We start from the raw sequence: 24168 nt of genomic DNA on the forward strand, positions 1-24168 counted from the left end.
TTGTGAAAATTTTGGAGTGGGTGTTATTTAGACTTGTTAGAAATAGTATAGGGAGGTTATATACAAAATTTGAAGCCATTTGATGGAGATTTGGATGGGTTTTGAACGAGAATTGCAACTAAAAATCATGGAAGAAATTCGTCTATATGGGCTTGTATAAAGGTGTATGAAAGTGTATAAGAGGTGTTTATACACCCTTATACACTATTATACTAAAACTGACTTTGTCTTCATCTTTGATTCTATTCTGAAATTTAACTCAAACTTAGTTCAAATCTACTCCAAATCACTTCAAATTTAAGTTTTGTACTCTTCTTGATGTTTCCAATTGATTGGAGCAACGCCCAATCCAAACAACTAACAAACTCAAGCCCTGTATTCAACTTTCCATTACTCAATTAGTGACCAAATCAGTTGTTACTTTGGACTATGAAGTTCTATCGTTGCCTTTCCAAGCACCTTTTTTGAAAAGACAAGATATTGACATTTTTTCATGATTTGGGGTTTTGACGTCAGAGTCTAGTGTGCTCAGAGGCATGGTCTCTTTATTTGTTTTTCTCTGAAATTATGTAGAATTTTTTAATAGTATACAATATGATAGATATTGTGAAACAGAAAAAGCATGAGATTAGCATTATCCTAGTGAAACCTTCTAGATATGATGAAGCATATCTTGGATATGGGGTTAAGATGTATCTTCGGATTTAGATCGATGTTGGCCAAAAATTGTTTGCATCATAACATGTACTAAGTATTAATACTATGTAATAACTCGTAACAAATTGCAAATGTGAAAGCGTCTAAGTAACCAAGTAATGGAGAACAGTGTGACTTCTAGGGAGGGTTAAGACCAAATAATCTTCGGGTATTTGTAGTATTTTATGATGTTCTTGCTCTAATTAACCAAGTAGTGCACTTTTTCTGCAGCCAAGCGACAAAACATCTACGCCGTGGTTTGCTCTTTCTAAGGATTGATTCAGGCGGTAAATAAAGGACCAGCAATGAGTTCTCCGAAAAAAAGTGAAGATAGTCAACAGCCAACTGCAGCAGACAAACAGTTGGAAAGTTACTCATATACTAATTGGGCAGACAAGATACAACAACAGTACCAGAAGATCAAAGAGAATGCAGAAACTTACCCCTATGTTTGGGGTTCATATATAGTTGTATATGGGGGATTTGAGCTTTGGTTTGCTTATAGATGGAGAAAGCTACGTAAAACTGAGAATCGAGTTCGAGTCATTCAAGATAGACTCTGGAAACTTGTTGAAGCTGAAGGATCAACAAGTTCCTCATCTGCTGCCACTAGCAAGGCTCCTCTATCTTCTGATATATCAACAAAATAAATGGTTTTTTTACCCATGCAAGTGACTTCCTTTTTCATTTATGCTCAGATGGAGAGTATTAGTGTTTTTTGGGGGCTAAAACTAAGTTAATGTTGTCAATGAAGCTGTAAGGATATCACTCCTTGTGTGACAATACGGGATCACGAAGCCTAAGTTGGCAGTCTTGAGAAAAATAACATTCTTACTAAGGGGAAGAACCCCAAGAAGAAGGATGAGAAGGATTCAAAGAGCGAATCATCTGTAATTGCACTAACATAATATCCTAGTTTACAGAATAGATTATCCTATGTAGAGAATTTGGTTTTTCTTTATTGTGTGAATGAGAAGTGGCTAACTATGCTGTGAAGTACAAAATGTACAGGCAACGGTATTTACAAGCTTCAGCCCCGCATACAGAGATGCTCCTAGACACAACTTCCGAGGCATCTTTGTACCATGAATCTTAGGATTCTACCACCACCCACAGATAGCCACCCCTATCGCGACCAAAACCCAGCAAAAACCTCCGACCAAGTGCCACCCATGCGCCCTCACGCGAAGCCCTCTTCTGGCGACCTCTCCGCCACGCGCCGGCGCGTGAGGAACATTCCGGCCAGAACTCGACCAGCAGCCTTCAGACAGCCTATTCAAGAGGCTATTTCGAGCCTACCCATCAAACTTTTTATAAAATTCGACGACTTTCATTATTTTCCGGCGACGGGGAGGTTTTCTCCGACCAGATTTCAAATTTTCTTCTTCAGTCAGCCTCAACGCGATGTCTTCGGGATGACTGCTTTTAGAAATGATTTACTCTACAGAGAGAAACTCCTACTTCTCTTTAAAATCTAGAAAACTGGAAAAAATGTCTTTTATCAAAGTTGCCTCTTGGCCAACCTTAGAACTTGAGGGAAGATGTCATCGAAAGGTCGACGTAGGGCAGGAGCCACACTTCTTGCTGTCCGAGGAGCACACTCTCAGGCACAAGGGTTTCTTGAAATCTTGTCTGATTGGATCATTCTCGAAATGGGTTGGTTCCCCATAGGCTGTTAGGAATTGGGCAGCAGATGCATGGAACGTCAATGACGGGCTGAAAATAACGCAACTGGGGGATACGCAATATCTCTTTCGATTTCTCGACGAGTCTCAAGCTTTAGAAATCATTGTTAAAGGAAATAGATGGTTTGATTGGAAATTTTTACATCTAGACAGATGGGTGGAGCACGATGGGTGTCTCGACCATCGTTTCATCGGCGAAACATTGGTGGTCAACATGGTGCGTTTCCCGGTGCATCTTTGGTGCCTTGACCTCTTCAAGAAGATTGAGAAAATTTGTGGGGGCTTTATTGATGTCAATTGCAGCCTACATGATCTATTGCGAGTGAGGATTGTGGTGAGGAAAAGGGGCAGAATCCTTGTCTCCACTGTGGTGGAAGATAGCTACCTGAGTTATAGGGTGTGGTTAAGCCCTGAATTTTGCCCTATCTTTATGCCTGTGATAGTGGCAAAAGAAAAGGGAAGGTCAAATAGAAGGGAGGGGAGGGGAAATAAGTCTCCGAGGGGAGGGGAGGGATCACCGGATCAGTGGTCTAAGCCAGAACCAGATGTTAGATCGATAAGAGATGAGAGGTTTGAATTTGGGAGAAGAAGACAAAATTTCAACATGAGAGAAAGACGTGAATGGGTTAGTGATGCAGGCTAGAAAGGTAGAATGGGCCGGTCATCTTCTAATTATCCTAGGGCCAGATAAGTTTTCAGCAAGTATAGGCCTGCGGCCTCCTCACATGGGCCCAACAACTTTTCCCAATTCCATTAGAATTGATCCTAAGGGGCCTAGATTATTTTAAGTCGCGTCTGTTAAGGCTCCTAAGCATATGGAAACAGTCGTTCTTACTTCTTCTGCCAATGGTGCTACACACAGTGGCATTTCTGCACCGAGCTCTAGTGACCTTCGCCCTTCTTCGATGGCCGATGCTTCAGGGGCAGCACCGGCTACAGATGGTGCTGATATTCCGCGGCCTACCGCCTCTGATGGACCCAGCTCCATCGCCCCCTCATCTACTCCTGGGCTTAGTTGTATTAAGACTACACTTCAAGCTTCTTCTTCTTCTGGGAAGATCGTTGAGCATGCCCCATTTGATGTTAGTGCCGGACCAGTATTTTCAGTTAAGATGCCGCCAAGGGCTCCATGCTCTCCTCCTTCCTGCTACCCTACTGGTGTTCCTGGTCATTCATGTAGCAGCGGGGTGCTAATTTCAGAGACTGATACCCCTCAAGGAAATGGCAAGATTCTTTCGGCACCTAAAGTTCCTATTGCTAGCAATGCTATGGTCTTGTATTCCTCCGGTAGGGGAATGGAAAGGATACATATAGAAGACGTATGTCCAATTTCGTCACGGATTGGAGGAGGGGATATGTCTTTCTAGATGAAGGATAAACTATTAAACTTTGGGAAGTTTCTTGGTGTTTCTTTTGAAGGGAAGAAAGATAGGGTGTTAAAACTGTTGAGGGAGATTGAGCAACAATCTTGTTATGATGGTGCAGGGAAGGAGTTGGGTCAAGATGTTAAACAAAATAATTTAGGAGATGTAGTGGTGTACCAGAGAAGGGATCGAGTGTGTGACAGAGAGGAAGGGAGCTATGTTAGAGGGGGTGGGGAGAAGGGGGATATTGTTTCTTATGGAAGTTAAGATTCTTTCATGGAATGTGAGGGGGATGAATGACCCAAACAAAAGGGTCATCATCAAATTGGGAGTTAGAGAGTGGGGTGCTAACCTAGTTTGCTTTCAGGAGACAAAAATGGAAGTTTTGTCAGATGTGATTGTAAGGAGTGTCTGGGGAGGTAGTTGGGTAAATATGACTGGGTTCCAGCAGTGGGAAGTGCCGGAAGTATTCTTCTAATGTGGGATGATAGAAGCTTGGAGGTAAAGGAGTTTAAGAAGGGAGTTTTTTCTTTAGCAGCTCTTATCAAAGATAGAGTGAGTGGGGTGGAGTGGGGATTTGGGGGAGTGTACGGACCGGTAGGAGAAGGGTCTAAGGTGTTTTTGTGGGAGGAACTGGCCAATATGATGGGGGAATGGGACATTCCATGAGTTCTGGGGGAGACTTTAACACTATTAGATTCTCGGAGGAGAGATTAGGGTGTAGTATGTTTTCGAGGGCCATTGAGGAGTTTTCTGACTTCATCAATGATAATTTTCTCATTGATCTTCCTCTGTCAGGGGAAATGTTTACTTGGGCCAGGGCGGAGGATTCCAACTCAAGGTCTAGGTTTGATAGATTTCTAATATCGCCCTCCTGGGATGAGCTGGTGCCGAATGTGCTGTAGATTCCTTTACCTAGGCTGACTTCGGATCATTTGCCTATCTTGCTAGATAGATGCAGAGGGAGGGGGGTGTGTGCTCCCTTCTGATTCGAGAACATGTGGTTGAAAGTGCTAGGATTTGGTGACAAGGTGAAAGAATGGTGGACAAGCTACGGGGTATCAGGGACACCTTCTTTCCATCTTTCGAAGAAACTTAAATGGCTCAAGGGAGATATTATTAGGTGGAATAATGAGGTTTTAGGGAGGATAGAGGTTAATATGAGGGAGCTTATGCATGAATTGGGGGATCTAGAGAGGGGAAGGGGCGAGGGAGTTAGATGAATCTGAGAAAGAGAGATTGGGGGAGGTTAAGAGGGAAATAGTCGAGTTAGCAATAGCTCAGGAGACTAGTTGGCGGCAAAAATCGAGGGCGCTATGGTTAAAGGAAGGAGATTTGAATACCAAATTTTTCCACAGGGTGGCGGTTGCAAATCGAAGGAGAAACTTCATAGAGTCCTTAGTTGTGGATGGGGTGAGGATTGAGGGAGAAGAGGAGGTAAAAGGGGCGATAGTGGGGTTTTATGAGAACTTATACAAAGAGGAAGTTAGTTGGAGGCTGACTTTGGGGGGAATAGAGTTCAAACACATAGGGGAGGGAGACAGTGAGTGGCTAGAAAGGGCTTTCGAGGAGGAGGAAGTGCACGAGGCTGTGTCCAGTTGTGCTGGTGATAAGGCCCCTCGGCCCTGATGGTTTCTCCATGGCCTTCTTCCAGCTCTGTTGGGACACCATCAAGGGGGAGTTGATGGAAGCCATTGAATACTTCCATGTGAATGGTGTTTTTGAGAGAAGTATCAATGCTTCTTTTATTACTATTGTGCCTAAGAAAGAAGGTGCATCTTCTATCAGTGACTATATGCCTATTAGTCTAGCGGGGAGCATTTACAAGATTATTTCTAAAGTGTTTTCCAATAGACTCAAGAAGGTTCTTGACGTGTCTATTTCATCCTCCCAGAATGCGTTTGTGGAAGGTAGGCAGATCCTGGATGCCGGTTTGGTGACAAATGAACTTGTAGACTCTAAAAGGAAAAATAGAGATCCTGGCTTACTATGCAAGTTCGACCTTGAGAAGGCTTTCGACCATGTCAATTGGGAGTTCCTGGATTTCATTATGATACGGATGAGGTTTGGGGCAAGATGAAGGGGATGGATCAAGTTCTGCATTTCCTCAGTCATATTCTATGTCCTGGTTAATGGTAGCCCGTGTGGTTTCTTTAGCAGCTCCAGGGGTCTCAGGCAAGGAAATCCCCTATCCCCCATGCTATTCATTCTAGTGATGGATGTTTTGAGTAAAATGATAGATCGAGCAGCGGGCGGAGGCTTCTTGAGAGGATTCCCAGCTTCGATCGGGGTGTCCAGTGCCCGAAGAGTCTCTCATTTGCTCTTTGCGGATGACACCCTGATTTTGTGTGATGCCGATATGGGTCAGTTGACCTACCTGAAGTAGGTCCTGCAGTGGTTTCAGATAGTATCAGGTCTCAAAATCAACCTCGGCAAGTGTGAGATTTTCCCGGTGGGTGAGGTTGCTAACATCGATACTTTGTCTTATGTTCTCATATGTGAGGTGGGCTCCCTTACCACTACTTACCTGGGCCTCCCATTGGGCGCTTCACATAAGGATACTATGGTTTAGAATCCAGTGATCGAAAGGGTTGAAAAAAGATTAGTAGGCTGGCCGAAACGGTACTTGTCAAAAAGGCGGAAAGGAAGTGCTCATTAAAAGTACTTTATCGAGTATGCCCACCTATTACTTGTCCCTGTTGCAAGCTCCTGTGAGCATCATGGAAAAACTAGAGGGGCTTCAAAGGAATTTTCTTTAGGATGCAACGGATGGAACTAGAAAGTATCATCTAGTGAATTGGCAGACAGTCACTTCCCTAAAGAAGTGGGGTGGACTTGGAGTAAAAGATTTTAGGATATTCAGTAGAGCTTTGTTGGGGAAATGGTTGTGGAGATTCAGGGTAGAAGAGCATGCTCTATGGAGGTAGGTCATAGTAGAAAATTACGATTCCGCGTGAGGGGGTTGGAGGACCAAGTCAATCACAACACCTTTCGGGTGTGGCATGTGGAGGAGTATCATGAAGAATTGGGAATCCTTCAGTGGCAACATCTCTTACATGGTAGGTGATGGAAGGAGAATCAGCTTTTGGAATCATAGGTGGTATGGAGAGGATACTCTGAGGATCTCTTTCCCCCACGTCTTCAGAGTTTCAAACCAGAAGGAATTGATGGTCCAACAGATTCGTAAGGAGCATGTAGGGGGGTAGTATGGGACCTCTCATTTAGAAGGAACATGCAAGATTGGGAGATTGCGGAGCTCCAAGACTTATTGACACTGCTATATGGGCAAGACAGGCCTCAACCATCATGTGATTCCTGGAGATGGGGTTTGTGTGGCGATGGTTTATTCACCGTAAAGTCTTTTTACCAGAGTATGTTGGTGAGAGAGGAGGTCTCTTTTCCATACTCCTCAATCTGGATTCCTAAGGCGCCTACGAAGGTGTGCTTTTTTGCATGGCTAGCGTTGAAGAGAGTGATTTTGACTGCTGAGAATCTACGAAAGAGGGGAATTACACTTGTTAGTTGGTGCTATATGTGTAAAAGCTCAGGGGAAGAAGTTGATCATCTTTTGTTGCATTGCCCTGTGTTCTTGGCTTTGTGGAGGGCGATCATGAACCTTTTTGGTGTTCAATGGGTGATGCCAAGCACTGTAAAGGAAATGCTATATATCTGGGCCGGTTTCCATAGAAGAAGAAAGAAAAATGCGTGGAATTTTGCCCCGTTATCTCTCATGTAAATAGTTTGGGGAAGAGAAATAGGAGAGTTTTTGAGGGGATTGAGTCTCCTTTTTCACATTTTAAGAATAGCTTTTTGTCTTTGATCACTTTTTGGTACACTCTTATAACCCCTATTTGTATGGAAGATTGGGCATCTTTTGTAGAGAATCATGTTCTGATGTAAATTCTCAACTTTTTGGTATACTTCTTGTATACGGGAGTTTTCTCCCTTTTGATTAATACAATTTACCTTATAAAAAAATATGTTGTGAGTAGGTAGACTGTCTTGGATGTTGAATAAACCTCTAAAAGTTATATGTTTGAAATCTTGTGTAGCAAACAGATTCTTGAAATCTGAGATGAATACTGAATCAAAGGTGCATAGTGCTTGGTTCCAAAAATTGAGCATGTTTATTATAATTCTTTTAATGAAAAGCTATGTTAGCAAACCTGCTCTCTTGTATCATCTCTGCCTTTTGGTTCAAAGCTTTATCTGCATATATATGGTCAAGTATATTCTGTTTTTCATGAAGTTGATTTTTATCAATGTGAAACCGATTTGCTGCTCGAAACTAAAGTCTAGAATTCTGATAACTATGATTAATCTCTTTGAATCTGATTGAAGTCAAAAACCAAAATGTGTAAGAGATGCTGCTACGCTAGTTTGTTGCTCAAGGAAGCAATGGGAAGACTTACTATCAAAATAGAAAAAGAAAAGGAAAAAGGAAACACAAATAAAAGCTTCACTTGTTGAGTTTGATTCTAGTTCTTGTCTCATTTAGTCATAATTTTCTTCTGCTTTTGCAAATTTTTATTCTACCTCATTCGCCAATTAAAATCCTTAGTATCTCCTTTTCATATCTTCTGCATCGGCTAGTTTTCTTTCTAACAAATTTATTTCCTTGGTCTTCAGTCTTCACCATTATTGTTATCATTTGTGCATCAAAAATACAAGTTTCAGACTTGCTGATCCCTTTTAACTTCTCCTTTCTCAAATAATTTCTTCTAACCAAAACTTCGTAGCACAACAAAAGAAAATATTACATATCCGGACTGAATAATTGTAAAGAGAACTCATATAGTTGCGTCACCTAGTTTAGGATTGAGGTGTAGTTCGGTTATTGAACGAGGCATGGTCTATTGATCGATTGATAGTGCACTAGACACCCTCTGAAGGTGCCCCCTTCCCCTCCCCCCCCCCCCCCAAAAGGCAAAAGTCTATTGTAATTTGTAATGGAGAAGAGATTAAACAAAATAAAAAAGAAAGGACTTAACAACTACCCATAAGAAACATCAAGATATATATTTTTTGAAAGTGAGTAATAAATGGAACTAATAAGTGTTAGGACCACTAGAGCTCTTTCAAATTTTTTTCCCTTTTACATCTTCTTTTTCGAGAGATATTTATTTTTACATACAAGAGATTTGAGAAAACACACCACAAAAGATCTTTGCAGGGTCATTTTCTTTTATTCAAATTGTAAAAGATTATGTCTAACATTTACTCGCTACTAGCTATTAGAAGCAAGTTCAATTGAATTGACAACTTCCACAATTATGTATATCAAATTTAAATTTTAAATTTGTATCTAACTAGAGTATGTGTACAACTCAGAGGTCAGTGCCGGCCCAAGAATAAAGCAGGTAAAACTGTTGCTTAGGGCCCATTATTTGTGGGGGGGGGGGGGGGCAAAATTTTGTAACTATTAATATATTAGTCTATATTTTTTAACAATAATAAATATTTGAAAAGACAAAAAGCTGCACATTTTAAGGGAAGGGAGCCGTTTGAGAAGAGAATATATTTTTGAGATCCGTGCAGGCATGAAAATTCCACCCTATAGCACTCACTGCCTTAATCCTTTACTATTACTCCATTCTTTCTATGCTTTTCCTTGGCCATCTCGGTGATACTAAGTTAGTCGCTGGTTCTTTACTTCTTTAGCTATTGCATTTGCTAATATTACTGGTTATTCAGTACTCTTTGATTTTGCTTTAGGTATAGAACCTCTTTGTTCTCAAGCTTTTGGTGCTCAACATCATAAACTTTTGTCTTTAACTTTACAAAGGTCTGTTGTCTTCCTTCTTTTTTGTTGTTTGCTCATTGCATTCCTTTTGGCATTGACCCCTTAATTATTTGCTTGTCTCCTCGCTTCAACTTGGTGTAGCAGGAGCTGTGATTGCTTCCGCCATGTCCAACGTGGCGGCGCTTGTTGCACTTATCAGAAGAATAAATTTCACATTTCAAAAACTAGAAAAATAAATTTCAAATAACATTATGAGTTTTCTTCTATAACAAAAATTTAGGACCCCTCGTTGAAGTTTGGATTTAGGCCACAAATATCATTGAGCCGTCCTTGTCAGAGGTAGATATAGTTGTGCGGATTCAGTCGAACCCATTGTTCTCGACTTAGATATTTTATACATATGCATAAAAGTGTATATGCATATTACCCCCTCGAAACCATTAACCTAATTAAATCCTGAATCCTTTGTTCTTGACTAGAACTAGTATACAACTTGGATTCCTCTTGAATTGTAAATTTATTGTTTACTTATTTAAAATGATTATGAATTGAAATAAGTTTGGTTAGATACAAATTCAAGATTTAAATGGATTGCATCACTTCACACCCACACCCACTTATACTTTAAAGAGATTTTCATAAAATACTATCTTTTAGTAGTAATTATTAGCCATTTATATATACCTTTTGCTATATTATGGATTATAGATACTTTTTCTGTGGTTATAAGATGTATTTGATGTATTTAAGTTATTGTATTCATGAATACAGTAGCAAAAAATAGGCGTGAATCAGGGAAGTCCAGCTAATCAGTTGTTGTATTCGAGTGTATTCATGGAGTGAAATATGGGATTACAACTGGACAAATTATTGTATTCGACTGTATTCACGACGTGAAATAGGAGATTACATTATTTTTAAAACGGAAAGTGAATCAATTAACATAATAGACTCCTAATATAACTCAACAAACTCAATTATAACACACAAATTTTCAGTTATAAAAAAGATTCTTAACCGAAAAATACCCCAAAAATATAGCAATCTTTAGAGAAATTATATAATATATCCGAATACATAAATTATATTAATTAAAAAAAATATATGAATACATTCATGGCATATAGCGAGACAATGAATACAACATAGAATACAGCGGGATACATTGAAATATAATGAGGAAAAAAAGACAGTGAATATAATGAAATACATGGAATACAACGAGAAACATTGGATTACAATTAAAAAAAAGACAATGAATACAATGAAATACATAAAAATACAGCGTGATACGTTTAAAATACATTGAAATATATTAACAGAAAATCAAGTTGCTCAGCCCCAAAATTCGTCGTCTTTGTTCAAGAACAAACCCTAATTTGTGGCGAATCCGCCGTCGCGCAAAAATCCATCGTAGTTTTTGTAAGCCCTTAGATTTGATTCGTGTATTTTCAGAGGATGACGGAAAATACAATCATAGGATGAAGAGGGCAGTACTATCGTAGCTTTTGTTAGGTCTTTTCTTTGATTCGATTCGCAATTGCCTTTGGGGTTAAGAAATCGTTTTTCCCCATTTTTGAATTTGGGAATTGAGATAACCAAGTTCAAATCTGACAGAAAATCTAGGAGATAAAAGGAGAGAGAGAGAGAGAGAGAGAGAGAGAGAGAGAGAGAGGTACAACTGGATTTCGTCGGAGAGGAGGAGGTTCCTAAATCCTAGCCAAGAGAAGTGATGGTCGGTCAATGAATCCGGTATTATTTGGAAGAGAGAATGACATGTATCAAACTAGAGAGAAAAAGAAAATAGTGTAACTAAATAGAGAATTTAGTGGTTTATGGGTAGTAGGTACCAAAATTAGATATTTTGCTATAAAGAGTAAAAGGTATTTATAGAATATATATTTTTTAAATGGTATTTATTTAAAATAAATAAGGTGTTAATATTTGGTATAGGAGATAAAAATTCCTACTTTAAATAGTTACAATGGAGCTGAAAAGGGGAGGACCAAGCCCATATTTTAAACATTTCAGAATGGAAGAATTTGAGAAATTAAAGCCACAAGGAATTTTGATGAGAGCAATCTTATTGATTATGGGAGTTTTGGCCTAGCGTTGCTTTGTGATGGAACCGTGGTGCCTACAAATAAAAAGGCTCTAAACATGAGCTTAATGAAGAGTAGAGGTGGTAATTTGAGCCCAATCCCATCTAACCCGCCCAGAGATTAATGGGTTGGATTACAAACATTTTAGCTCATGGGTCAATTTGGGTTGAGCCCAAGTTAACCTATTATATTTTATAGCTCATTCTGACACATTAAGCAGCCCAAATACAACCCATGAAACTCACCCAAAATAAAAGGTATCTCAACCAAACTTATATAAAAATTTATTTAGTTGCCCCAATTTTACTTTTTTTATATATATTTTTAATTTTATGTTCTTTTATTTTTCTGCACCATCCACCCACCTTGCCCCTTCCCCTACTCCCGCAAAACCCCCCTCCCCTCAAAAAGAAATTTTTCCTTTTTTTTGTATTTTCAGTTTTCTGTTTTTTTCTGCACCACCAACTCCTCCCCCCTAAAAAAAATTTACTTTTTTTTTTGTATTTTCAATTTTCTGTTTTTTTTTTCTACACCACCCAACCCCCCTCCCCCCCTTCCCCTAATTTTTTTTTTTTTTATATTTTCAATTTTCTGCTTTTTTTTTCTACACCACTTCCCCTCAAATTTTTTTTTTACTTTTTATGTATTTCAAAAAAAAATTACGTTTTTTTATTTTTAATTTCCTATTTCCTGTTTTTTTCGTTTTTCTGCATCACCCACCCGCCCCACCCCCCAAAAAAATTTTTCGACTTACACATTTTAAGGTAAAAGGCTTTTTTATGCAAGATGAGCATGGTTCTAAAACATGGGTCAAGTTGGGGGGGGGGGTTGGGTTATGACCCAATGTTTAGCCCATCTTAGCCCAAGTACATTTTGGGCTGGGTTGGGCAATGACCCATTTATTGATCTAACTCATCTTGACCCGTCCAAATTCAACTCAATCCGCCCATTTGCCACCCCGTAATGAAGAGGTATGTCTATTAAAGGGGCATGAAATTTAAAGTGTTTATATTAATATATTTGACATATAGATAAAGGAAGGGTGAGATAGAGAGGTGCAATCCAAATGGTGCCTCTTCCATTTCCCATTCATACCCTTTAAAGAAAAACACAACAATCCCCCACATGAATGGGGAATGGGCATATGTGTAATAACATGCATGAAAATACAGTGTAATTCGCAAGTAAGGATTAATCGTATCTGGATAGGTAGGTTTCCCTTTAAACTTTCCGTAGTGAACTTATGTCGGATATACTCGGTCAATCGGTAGAATTGATATCTTTGAACCATCGAGCTTTGGTGTATACTTAGGCAACCATAAGTCACACAATCAGCTCTTAACCGCCTTTGGTTCTCATTGTTGTGTTCATTTCATCCATGAGCACCACCTGGTTCATAAGTGCGTAGAGAACTGGCCTTACAGAATTCTCCTTGAAGCGGCTTACACTTCACACTTACATAGGTGATTCCTAAAGGTGTTATCCCATAGATACATTATTTGGTATACCCTATATCAAACTTAGAAACCATTAAAAAGTCTTAACTCTTTATCCTTGGTACTGAACATTGTCTTATCACGAGAATGGACCAAAAACAAATTTTATTTGACAATGTTGAACCGTTATTAATGACTTTGTTTGAGCTCCTTGAACCTAGATCTTGGGATCTCCAGTCTTCTAGGTAGAGTTACCGCCACAATGACTTGTCCTCAGCCATAGTCACATTCCCCTCGATGATCTTTCAACTAGCTCTCTAGTTAGGCCTTTTATAAGTGGATCCGACACATTATCGCTTGACTTTACATAGTCAATTATGATAATTCCCCTAGAGAGTAGTTGCCTAACGGTTTTATGTCTTCGTCATATATGACAAAAATTTTCGTTATACATAACGCTCACTGCCCTTCCTATTGTCGTTTGACTATCACAATGTATACATATAGGTGCCAAAAGTATGGGCCAAAATGGAATATCTTCCAAGAAATTCCGAAGCCATTCAGATTCTTCATCGGCCTTCTCTAAGGCTATAAACTCAACCTCCACTGTAGAGCGGTCAATGTACATTTGTTTGAACGATTTTCAAGACATCGCTCCTCCACCGACTGTTTAGAATCGGTTGAACCGGTGATTTAATTTGCATCACTATACCCCTCTATTATCGAGAGATACTTATTGTAGTGCAAAGCATAATTTGGAGTATATTTCAAATACTTCAAAACTCGTTTCATTGTCATGAAAGTTCAATGTAAACTTTCTTATGTTGTAGACTAATACCTCTCGACTTTCGATTGCATATCAGATTATTGACTACACTTAACGTAGAAATAATATATTAGAACAATAACAGGAATGATTGGCATCAGTTGCGTCCACAACCTTTTAATATATAACACATTTCGCAATCACTCCGTCATTTTCAAGTATTTGTATGCTATTTATTCATACGTCTATATGATATGCAAACTATAGCACCTTCATCTATGAAACAAATCCAACTTTCAATGGATTTTGGTCATGTTCATCGGTTGGTTCACCTTATTATAGACCAATGTATTAATACGTTCGTTTATGAACGATCATGTTTATATAAGACATACAAGCACACTTTTTATGAAAAGTCACAGCCTTCCAGGTGACACCCTTTCATAAAAGAGCTAAACATTATAAATGTTCAAGAAAGAACAAATAATTTCTGGAAAGGCATGTAAACAACTTTCGAATTTGTAGTTTCATTACTAGTCATCACTAATACTGAACAAGTAATGAATTCACCGATTACCATATCAATATCCCTAGGATTCGTGGGGTTCGAAGAATTATATCATCTAATTCTTCTAAATAATATATACATCACATCTTAACATTAGCTTTTATTATGCATAAGCTAAATGCCCCCACATTTCACATGTTTCATGTGCCTTTACTATCAATATATAATCCATATATAAATAAACAATGACTACATAAAATATTTTCTAATCAAATTTCACATGCCATTGCTTGGGTGCTTGTTTTAGTCCGTAAATTGACTTAACAAGTCGACATACCTTCTTTTCTTTTCCAGGAACTGCGAACCCTTTAGGTTATTCCATATAAATGTCTTTCTCCAAATCTCCATTTAAGAAGGTTGTCTATACGTCCATCTGATGGATTTCAAGGACTTACACGACGGCTAACGTTATTAACACCTGAGTAGATGTAACCCTCATTACCGGCGAGTATGTATCAAAATAATCAAGACATTCTTGTTGTCTAAATCATTTGACAACTAATCTTACATTATTTGTCAATAGTACCATCGGCTTTCATTTCCCTTTTGAAAATCTACTTAGAACCCAAAGGTTTATTTCCTGGAGGAAGATCAACCATTTTTCCAAGTATGATTACTTAATATGGATTCTATCTCACTATTGATTGCGTATTTTCAATATTGTGCTTCCAAGAAAGACAATATTTCTTTAAACGTTTGAGGCTAATTTTCCAGCAAGAATGTCAGAAAATCTGGTTCAAAGGAAATAGTTATCCTTTAACGTTTACTACGTCTTGGATTTTCCTAATTCAGCGTACTTTCCTTTGCTTTTCCCGAGTTCGCTTAGATATTTCACTAGAAAACTCATATTCCTTTTTATACAGATAACTATTCTCAAAGAACTAAGAATTATCTGATTCGATAACCGTATTAATATGAATGTCGGAATTTTCTGATTTATGAATCAGAAAACGATATGCCTTACTATTTGTTGCATATCTTATGAAAACGGAATCAATGGTGTTTGATCCGATTTTTATCCTTTTGGGTTTAAGAACTTACACTTTACCCGAATACCTCCCACACTTGGAAATATTTCAAGTGTGGTTTTCTTCCTTTCCATTTTTCATATGGAATGGAGTAAGTCTTGCTATGGGGAACGTGAATGAGTATTTGGTTAGCCGTAAACATAGCTTCCCCCCACCCACACACACACAAGTTTTGGGTAAATCAGAACTTATCAACTAGGCATTCATCATCTCCTTTGACGTTCTATTCTTTCTTTCCGCTATTCCATTAGATTGCGGTGAAAAAGGCGATATCGTTTGGTGAATAATTTCATATTCCAAAGATATTTTTTCAAAAGGAGATTCATATTCGACGCCCTTATTACGTTGTTGAGCCAACCACAAGAATTGTTGTTTGTGTCATGACATAGCCAGAATTAATAAACGGTGAAGTTTTTAATCTTCAAACCGAGTAACATCTGATACGACTAGATCTAATAAACGGTGAAGTTTTTAGTCTTCAAACCGAATAATATGTGACAAAATCAAATTTAATTAACGATGAAGTTTTTAATCTTCAAATCCAATAATAAATTGTAGTAGAAAATCATTAAGATTTTAATCTTCAAAATGAGTATAAAGTCACTTAGACTTTAATTTCCGACAAATGAGTAGAAAGTCACGAAGACTTTAATCTCAACGAACAAGTAAAAAATCACGCAGATTTTGATCTCGAAGCAAGAGTAGAAAATCACGAAGATTTTATTCTCCATAATGGGTATAGAAAATCATGAGAATTTTCTTTTCAAATGGCTTTCCAACTAACCCATTATAACCCCTAAACATTTCAACAGTTTGATATATTTTCTTATCAAACTAACATATGTAATATCTTTACATATATTATATTTATGATTTCAAAAATATTTTCAAGTATTTAGTATAAGCCTAATGTATACTTACAACCCTGAAAATAATCTTCCAAGATCATCACAAAGTTAGTCATTTACTAACATTTATTTCAAATGAATTTCATCAATTGAAATTTTACCAGACCACAAATGTTAGAAATTCATAAATACATAAACAATAAGTAGAGTAGAAAAAGTAGAACCAGGATTTAATACTACTTCCTTCTTATTGTTGCATTGGAATCGACTCTGTCTTCCGTCACAATTTGTCAATTCCTTTTCAAGGAGAATTGATGGATTCTCTATTTCATCTTTCATGTTTAAGGCGTCGTTATGGACTTCACGATAATTTACATCTATTTTCTTTGAGAATCCATTATTTGCGACGTCAGTAATGGGATGGTGCATTGATACACCTGCGAGGAAGTACAACATGCCATTCAACTTTATAAAATTCAAGATTTAAAAAATCTGAAACTTATTTTAGACTGATTTCCCTGGATGAATTCCCTTCTTTGAGTGAAATATTTTCCACAGAAATTGCACCATGTAAACCATGGGTTTATTTCTCTTTCACTATAACTGATAAGCAAAACCATAGATAAGGCTAAATGTTGAAGCACCGTTTCCAACTTGTAATGAACATGACGTTAGTAGTCAGGATATGGCATGGGCAAGTCTGTCACTTTAATATGTACTCTATACAGAGAAGAGTAGATAAATTTTGTAACTGTTCATGTCACACGGCTTAAATTCAATCATTATATCAAACCAAAATGATGACAGAGAAGCAGCCTTTGATCCACAAAACCATATGCATGCATTCTTTAGTAAAAAGAACCCAAAACCTAGATGCAATTTAATTTACTCAACAAATGATCCTGATGCAAATTGATCAAGTAGATTGCATTCCATGACTTGCATTGGACACGTCGTTTCATTATCATCATTGACTTGATTTTACAACATCAATTAAATAACAAGCAGAATTAGCCAAGGACCATTCGACAGTGTTCGCTTGTTTGTTTATCTCTTCGGCAAACAATCAACCACAGTTTTCTCATGAAGCCGTTAGGAAAAAAAAACTAACAAATTAAATTCCTAAGATTGTTGGTATTACTGTGTTAAAAATCAGAAAATCAGAGAAACATTAGTTTAATAAACAACACAGAAAAAATAATTCCGAGCCCACAAGTTGCTTGTGTGTCTTTAAGAAATTTAATCCCCTTACTGTTGCCCAAGGTTTTGGATTAATTCCTCCCAGGATAGAACGAAATAACTATTTTGCAATACTGGTAATCGAAATTACAGAATTTCAGCGAACTCAACAGACAAAGCAAATCACAATTGACACTTATGTTTAGTTGAAAATAATGCAAATAGAAAAGATGGGAGAAATTTTCAGATTTTTCCATTTCTTAAAAATGAGGCCAAGCCTCTAAATTTTTAGACAAAGGAAGGGCGAGATGGAGAGGTGCAATCTAAAAAGTGCCTCTTCCATTTCTCATTCACACCCTTTAAAGAAAAACACAACAGGGGTAAGGTCTGTATATATACTACCCTCCCCAGACCCCACTGATAGGATTATATTGTGTTGTTGTTGTTGTTGTTGTGTACGAGTTGATAGTGTATTATCCCAAAGCCTGGATTAATTAGCAACTAACGAAACTGCCAACAATAAAGCATAAAAATGAACGAAAGATTTCGTTGTGAACTCCGTTCACTAAGTTCGTCACCCTCGAAGAGTTGAATATTCGTATTCATTACTCCAACTATAAATCTTTATAGTTATATGAAGATCATGTCACCAAAATCCAAATTAAGAAACAAATGAAAGATGACAGCTGCTACTCCGGCATGTATTCTTAGCCCATTGTTCAGATTCAGCCCTCGACACAATGGCAGCGATCTCTACGATTCATTTGAACTTCAAGCTGTTGCCAAACAGCTAAATCGTGCCCTTGTCAAAGCATCGGCTGGCTCATTTTCTCCCAAAAGTTCTGGTGTTTTAAAGTCTCCTTTTTACACCAAGTGTCTGGGAGGTGTATATAAACAAAATGCTAAAGCTTCTAGGAGAATTTCTTGCTCACAAATTAGGGATGAAACAGTTGATAATAAAGCAGATTGTAGAAGCACAATGAATATATTTCTACGATTTTGGAACATGGCAAAAAAGGGATTCCAGAGAAGCAAACGAAATCCCTGCAGATCAAACTCCTAGGCCTAGTAATTTAGCTAAATGCAGATGCGAATTCAGGATTTGAAGTCTGGAAGCAGATACCAATACGACAACTTTTATTTTGTATGCACGACTATAAAATGTAGTTCAAGTCTAGCTATGTCGTGGCCCTGTGGGTGCAACTGCACCTAATACATCCATTGCTATATGGTTTAACGGATGAATATGTGCTTTAATAAAATCTACTCTATATATACTACAGGGTGTATCTATGTTTGGAGCATGGGGCACGTGAACCCATGTTTCTTGTACATGATTCTCTTTCGATTTCATGTATAATAATATTATATTACTTAAAAATTCCTTAAATATATATATGTACAACGGAGCTCTAGTTTACAAGTGAAGTTAGATGTTCAAATCTCAGTTTGTGCGCATGTCTAGTATCCCTCTTGTGTTTTAATTAAGCATGTTTTTTTGGTTTATTCATTGAAAATTCCCAAATCTAACACATTGAAGTCTGTCAAAGTTGGGGGTCACTTATCCATAGACCTCCATTGATGAGCTAGGATGAGCTTCAGAGAATATTCTAGAAACAAGAGGAATTGGGGAAAATGAAAACTGAACTATATTATCTCACATATGAACAAGATATATACATGTGTAACTAAGAAGGAAAATAAAGTGACTACTAACTACAAAAATGCCACTACAACTAACTCAACTACTTAGCTTATTAACCCAGCTACCTAATTAACTAACTCAACTACACACCTATAAATATTACATCAATTATTCTCAATACCCCCCCCCCTCCCTTCAAGTTGGAGGTGAGGAAGTCATTGCCAACTTGCTGAGAAGATCAAAATACTTGACTCCTGTAAGAGCCTTTGTTAGGATGTCAGCTAATTGAGCAGAAGTAGAAATATGGTGTAGTTCAATCAGCCCTTCTTGTATCTTGTCCCGGACAAAGTGACAATCCACTTCAATATGCTTTGTCCTCTCATGAAACACAGGATTTCTTGCAATATGAACAACAACTTGACTGTCACAAAACACAGTTATAGGATTAGCACACATGACTGTCAACTCTTCCAGTAGTCTCTTTATCCATACCAATTCACCCACAACTTTTCTAATTGACCTATACTCTGCCTCAACAGATGATAGTGAGACAATAGTTTGTTTCTTTGATTTCAAACAATCCCCTCAAAAGCTTTCCTATTTCTCTCCCCCAAACTATCCACATGAGAGATAAAAGGGCGAAATTCCACGCCTTTTTCTTTCTTCTTCTATGGAAACCGGCCCAGCTATATAGCATTTCCTTTACAGTGCTTGGCATCACCCATTGAACACCAAAAAGGTTCATGATCGCCCTCCACAAAGCCGAGAACACAGGGCAATGCAACAAAAGATGATCAACTTCTTCCCCTGAGCTTTTACACATATAGCACCAACTAACAAGTGTAATTCCCCTCTTTCGTAGATTCTCAGCAGTCAAAATCACTCTCCTTACCGCTAGCCATCCAAAAAAGCACACCTTCGTAGGCGCCTTAGGAATCTAGATTGAGGAGTATGGAAAAGAGGCCTCCTCTCTCATCAACATACTCTGGTAAAAGGATTTTACGGTGAACAGACCATCGCCACACAAACCCCATCTCCAGGAATCACATAATGGCTGAGGCCTGTCTTGCCCATATAGCAGTGTCAATAAGTTTGGAGCTACGCAATCTCCTAATCTTGCATGTTCCTTCTAAATGAGAGGTCCCATATTACCCCCTACATGCTCCTTACGAATCTGTTGGACCATCAATTCCTTCTGGTTTGAAACTCTGAAGACGTGGGGGAAAGAGACCCTCAGAGTATCCTCTCCACATCACCTATGATTCCAAAAGCTGATTCTCCTTCCATCACCCACCCTGTAAGAGATGTTGCCACTGAAGGATTCCTAATTCTTCATGATACTCCTCCACATGCCACACCCGAAAGGTTTTGTGATTGACTTGGTCCTCCAACCCCCTCACGCGGAATCGTACTTTTCTACTATGACCTCCCTCCATAGAGCATGCTCTTCTACCCTGAATCTCCACAGCCATTTCCCCAACAAAGCTCTATTGAATACCCTAAAATCTTTTACTCCAAGTCCACCTCACTTCTTTGGTGAAGTGACTGTCTGCCAATTCACTAGATGATACTTTCTAATTCCATCCGTTGCATCCTAAAGAAAATTCCTTTGAAGCCCCTCTAGTTTTTCCGTGATGCTCACAGGAGCTTGCAACAAGGACAAGTAATAGGTGGGCATACTCGATAAAGTACTTTTAATGAGCACTTCCTTTCCGCCTTTTTGACAAGTACCGTTTCGGCCAGCCTACTAATCTTTTTTCAACCCTTTCGATCACTGGATTCTAAACCATAATATCCTTATGTGAAGCGCCCAATGGGAGGCCCAAGTAAGTAGTGGGAAGGGAGCCCACCTTACATATGAGAACATAAGACAATGTATCGATGTTAGCAACCTCACCCACCGGAAAAATCTCACACTTGCCGAGGTTGATTTTGAGACCTAATACTATCTGAAACCACTGCAGGACCTACTTCAGGTAGGTCAACTGATCCATATCGGCATCACACAAAATCAGGGTGTCATCTGCAAAGAGCAAATGAAAGACTCTTCGGGCACTGAGCACCCCGATCGGAGATGGAAATCCTCTCAAGAAGCCTCCACCCGCTGCTCGATCCATCATTTTACTCAAAACATCCATCACTAGAATGAATAGCATGGGGGATAGGGGATCTCCTTGCCTAAGACCCCTGGAGCTGTTAAAGAAACCACATGGGCTACCATTAACCAGGACATAGAATCTGACTGAGGAAATGCAGAACTTGATCCATCCCCTTCATCTTGCCCTAAACCCCATCTGTATCATAATGAAATCCAGGAACTCCCAATTGACATGGTCGAAAGCCTTCTCAAGGTCCAACTTGCATAGTAAGTCAGGATCTCTATTTTTCCTTCTAGAGTCTACAAGTTCATTTGCCACCAAAGCGGCATCCAGGATCTGCCTACCTTCCACAAACGCATTCTGGGAGGATGAAACAGACACGTCAATAACCTTCTTGAGTCTATTGGAAAACACTTTAGAAATAATCTTGTAAATGCTCCCCGCGAGACTAATAGGCATGTAGTCACTGATAGAAGATGCACCTTCTTTCTTAGGCACAATAGTAATAAAAGAAGCATTGATACTTCTCTCAAAAACACCATTCACATGGAAGTATTCAATGGCCTTTCATCAACTCCCCCTTGATGGTGTCCCAACAGAGCTGGAAGAAGGCCATGGAGAAATCATCAGGGCCGGGGGCCTTATCACCAGCACAACTGGACACAGTCTCGTACACCTCCTCCTCCTCGAAAGCCCTTTCTAGCCACTCACTATCTCCCTCCCCTATGTGGTTGAACTCTATTCCCCCCAAAGTCAGCCTCCAACTAACTTCCTCTTTGTATAAGTTCTCATAAAACCCCACTATCGCCCCTTTTACCTCCTCATCTCCCTCAATCCTCACCCTATCCACAACTAAGGACTCTATGAAGTTTCTCCTTCGATTTTCAACCGCCACCCTGTGGAAAAATTTGGTATTCAAATCTCCTTCCTTTAACCATAGCGCCCTCGATTTTTGCCGCCAACTAGTCTCCCGAGCTATTGCTAACTCGACTATTTCCCTCTTAACCTCCCCTAATCTCTCTTTCTCAGATTCATCTAACTCTCCCGCCCCTTCCCCCCTCTCTCTAGATCCCCCAATTCATGCATAAGCTCCCTCATTTTAACCTCTATCCTCCCTAAAACCTCATTATTCCACCTAATAATATCTCCCTTGAGCCATTTAAGTTTCTTCGAAAGACGGAAAGAAGGTGTCCCTAATATCCCGTAGCTTTTCCACCATTCTTTCACCTTGTCACCAAATCTTGGCACTTTCAACCACATGTTCTCGAATCGGAAGGGAGCACACACCCCCTCCCTCTGCATCCATCTATCAAGATAGGCAAATGATCGGAAGTTAGCCTAGGTAAAGGAATCTGCAGCACATTCGGCACCAGCTCATCCCTGGAGGGCGATATTAGAAATCTATCAAACCTAGACCTTGAGTTGGAATCCTCCGCCCTGGCCCAAGTAAACCTTTCCCCTGACAGAGGAATATCAATGAGAAAGTGATCATTGATGAAGTCAAAAAACTCCTCCATGGCCCTCGAAAACATACTACACCCTAATATCTCCCCCGAGAATCTAATAATGTTAAAGTCTCCCCCCAGAACTCATGGAATGTCCCATTCCCCCATCATATTGGCCAGTTCCTCCCAGAAAAATACCTTGGACCCTTCTCCTACCGGTCCATACACTCTCCCAAATCCCCACTCCACCCCACTCACTCTATCTTTGACAAGAGCTGCTAAAGAAAAAACTCCCTTTCGTAAACTCTTTTACCTCCAAGCTTATATCATCCCACAATAGAAGAATTCCCCCGGCACTTCCCACTGCTGGAACCCAGTCATATTTACCCAACTACCTCCCCAAACACCCCTTACAATCACATCTAACAAAACTTCCATTTTTGTCTCCTGAAAGCAAACTAGGTTAGTACCCCACTCTCTAACTCCCAAATTTGATGATGACCCTTTTGTTTGGGTCATTCATCCCCCTCACATTCCATGAAAGAATCTGAACTTCCATAAGAAACAATATCCCCCTTCTCCCCACCCCCTCTAACTGAGCTCCCTTCCTCCCTGCCACACACTCGTCCCCTTCTCTGGCACACCACTACATCTCCTAAATTATTTTGCTTAACACCTTGACCCAACTCCTTCCCTGCACCATCATAATAAGATTGTTGCTCAATCTGTCTCAACAGTTTTAACACCCTATCTTTCTTCCCTTCAAAAGAAACACCAAGAAACTTCCCAAAGTTTAATAGTTTATCCTTCATCCAGAAAGACATATCCCCTCCTCCAATCCATGATGAAATTGGACATACGTCTTCTATATGTATCCTTTCCTTGCCCCTACCGGAGGAATACAAGATCATAACATTGCTAGCAATAGGAACTTTAGGTGCCGAAAGAATCTTGCCATTTCCTTGAGGGGTATCAGTCTCTGAAATTAGCACCCCGCTGCTACATGAATGATCAGGAACACCAGTAGGGTAGCAGGAAGGAGGAGAACATGGAGCCCTTGACGGCTTCTTAACTGGAAATACTGGTCCGGTACTAACATCAAATGAGGCATGCTCAACGATCTTCCCAGAAGAAGAAGAAGCTTGAAGTGTAGTCTCAATACAACTAAGCCCAGGAGCAGATGAGGGGGCGATGGAGCTGGGTCCATCAGAGGCGGTAGGCCGTGGAATATCAGCATCATCTGTAGCTGGTGCTGCCCCTAAAGCATCGACCATCAAAGAAGGGCGAAGGTCACTAGAGCTCGATGTAGAAATGTCACTGTGTGTAGCACCATTGGCAGAAGAAGTAAGAACGACTGTTTCCATATGCTTAGGAGCCTTAACAGACGCGACTTGAAATAATCTGGGCCCCTTAGGATCAATTCTAATGGAATTGGGAAAAGTTGTTGGGCCCATGTGAGGAGGCCCAGGCCTATACTTGCTGAAAACTTGTCTGGACTTAAGATAATTAGAAGATGACTGGCCAATTCTACCTTTCTAGCCCGCATCACTAACCCATTCACGCC

The 24168-nt window shown here is 39.3% G+C and overlaps 1 protein-coding gene across 1 annotated transcript; it reads left to right on the plus strand.

Annotated features, from left to right (window-relative positions):
- Positions 1-4743: 4743 nt before the first annotated feature.
- On the plus strand, positions 4744-5374 carry LOC142162976 (uncharacterized). The gene is made up of 2 exons (XM_075220213.1): positions 4744-4881; positions 4940-5374. Exons 1-2 carry the CDS (start codon positions 4744-4746, stop codon positions 5372-5374), a joined length of 573 nt encoding a protein of 190 aa, XP_075076314.1.
- The last annotated feature ends 18794 nt before the right edge of the window (positions 5375-24168 follow it).

The sequence above is a fragment of the Nicotiana tabacum genome, chromosome 8 (genome assembly GCF_000715075.1).
Source record: "Nicotiana tabacum cultivar K326 chromosome 8, ASM71507v2, whole genome shotgun sequence".
Classification (NCBI taxonomy): Eukaryota; Viridiplantae; Streptophyta; class Magnoliopsida; order Solanales; family Solanaceae; genus Nicotiana; species Nicotiana tabacum.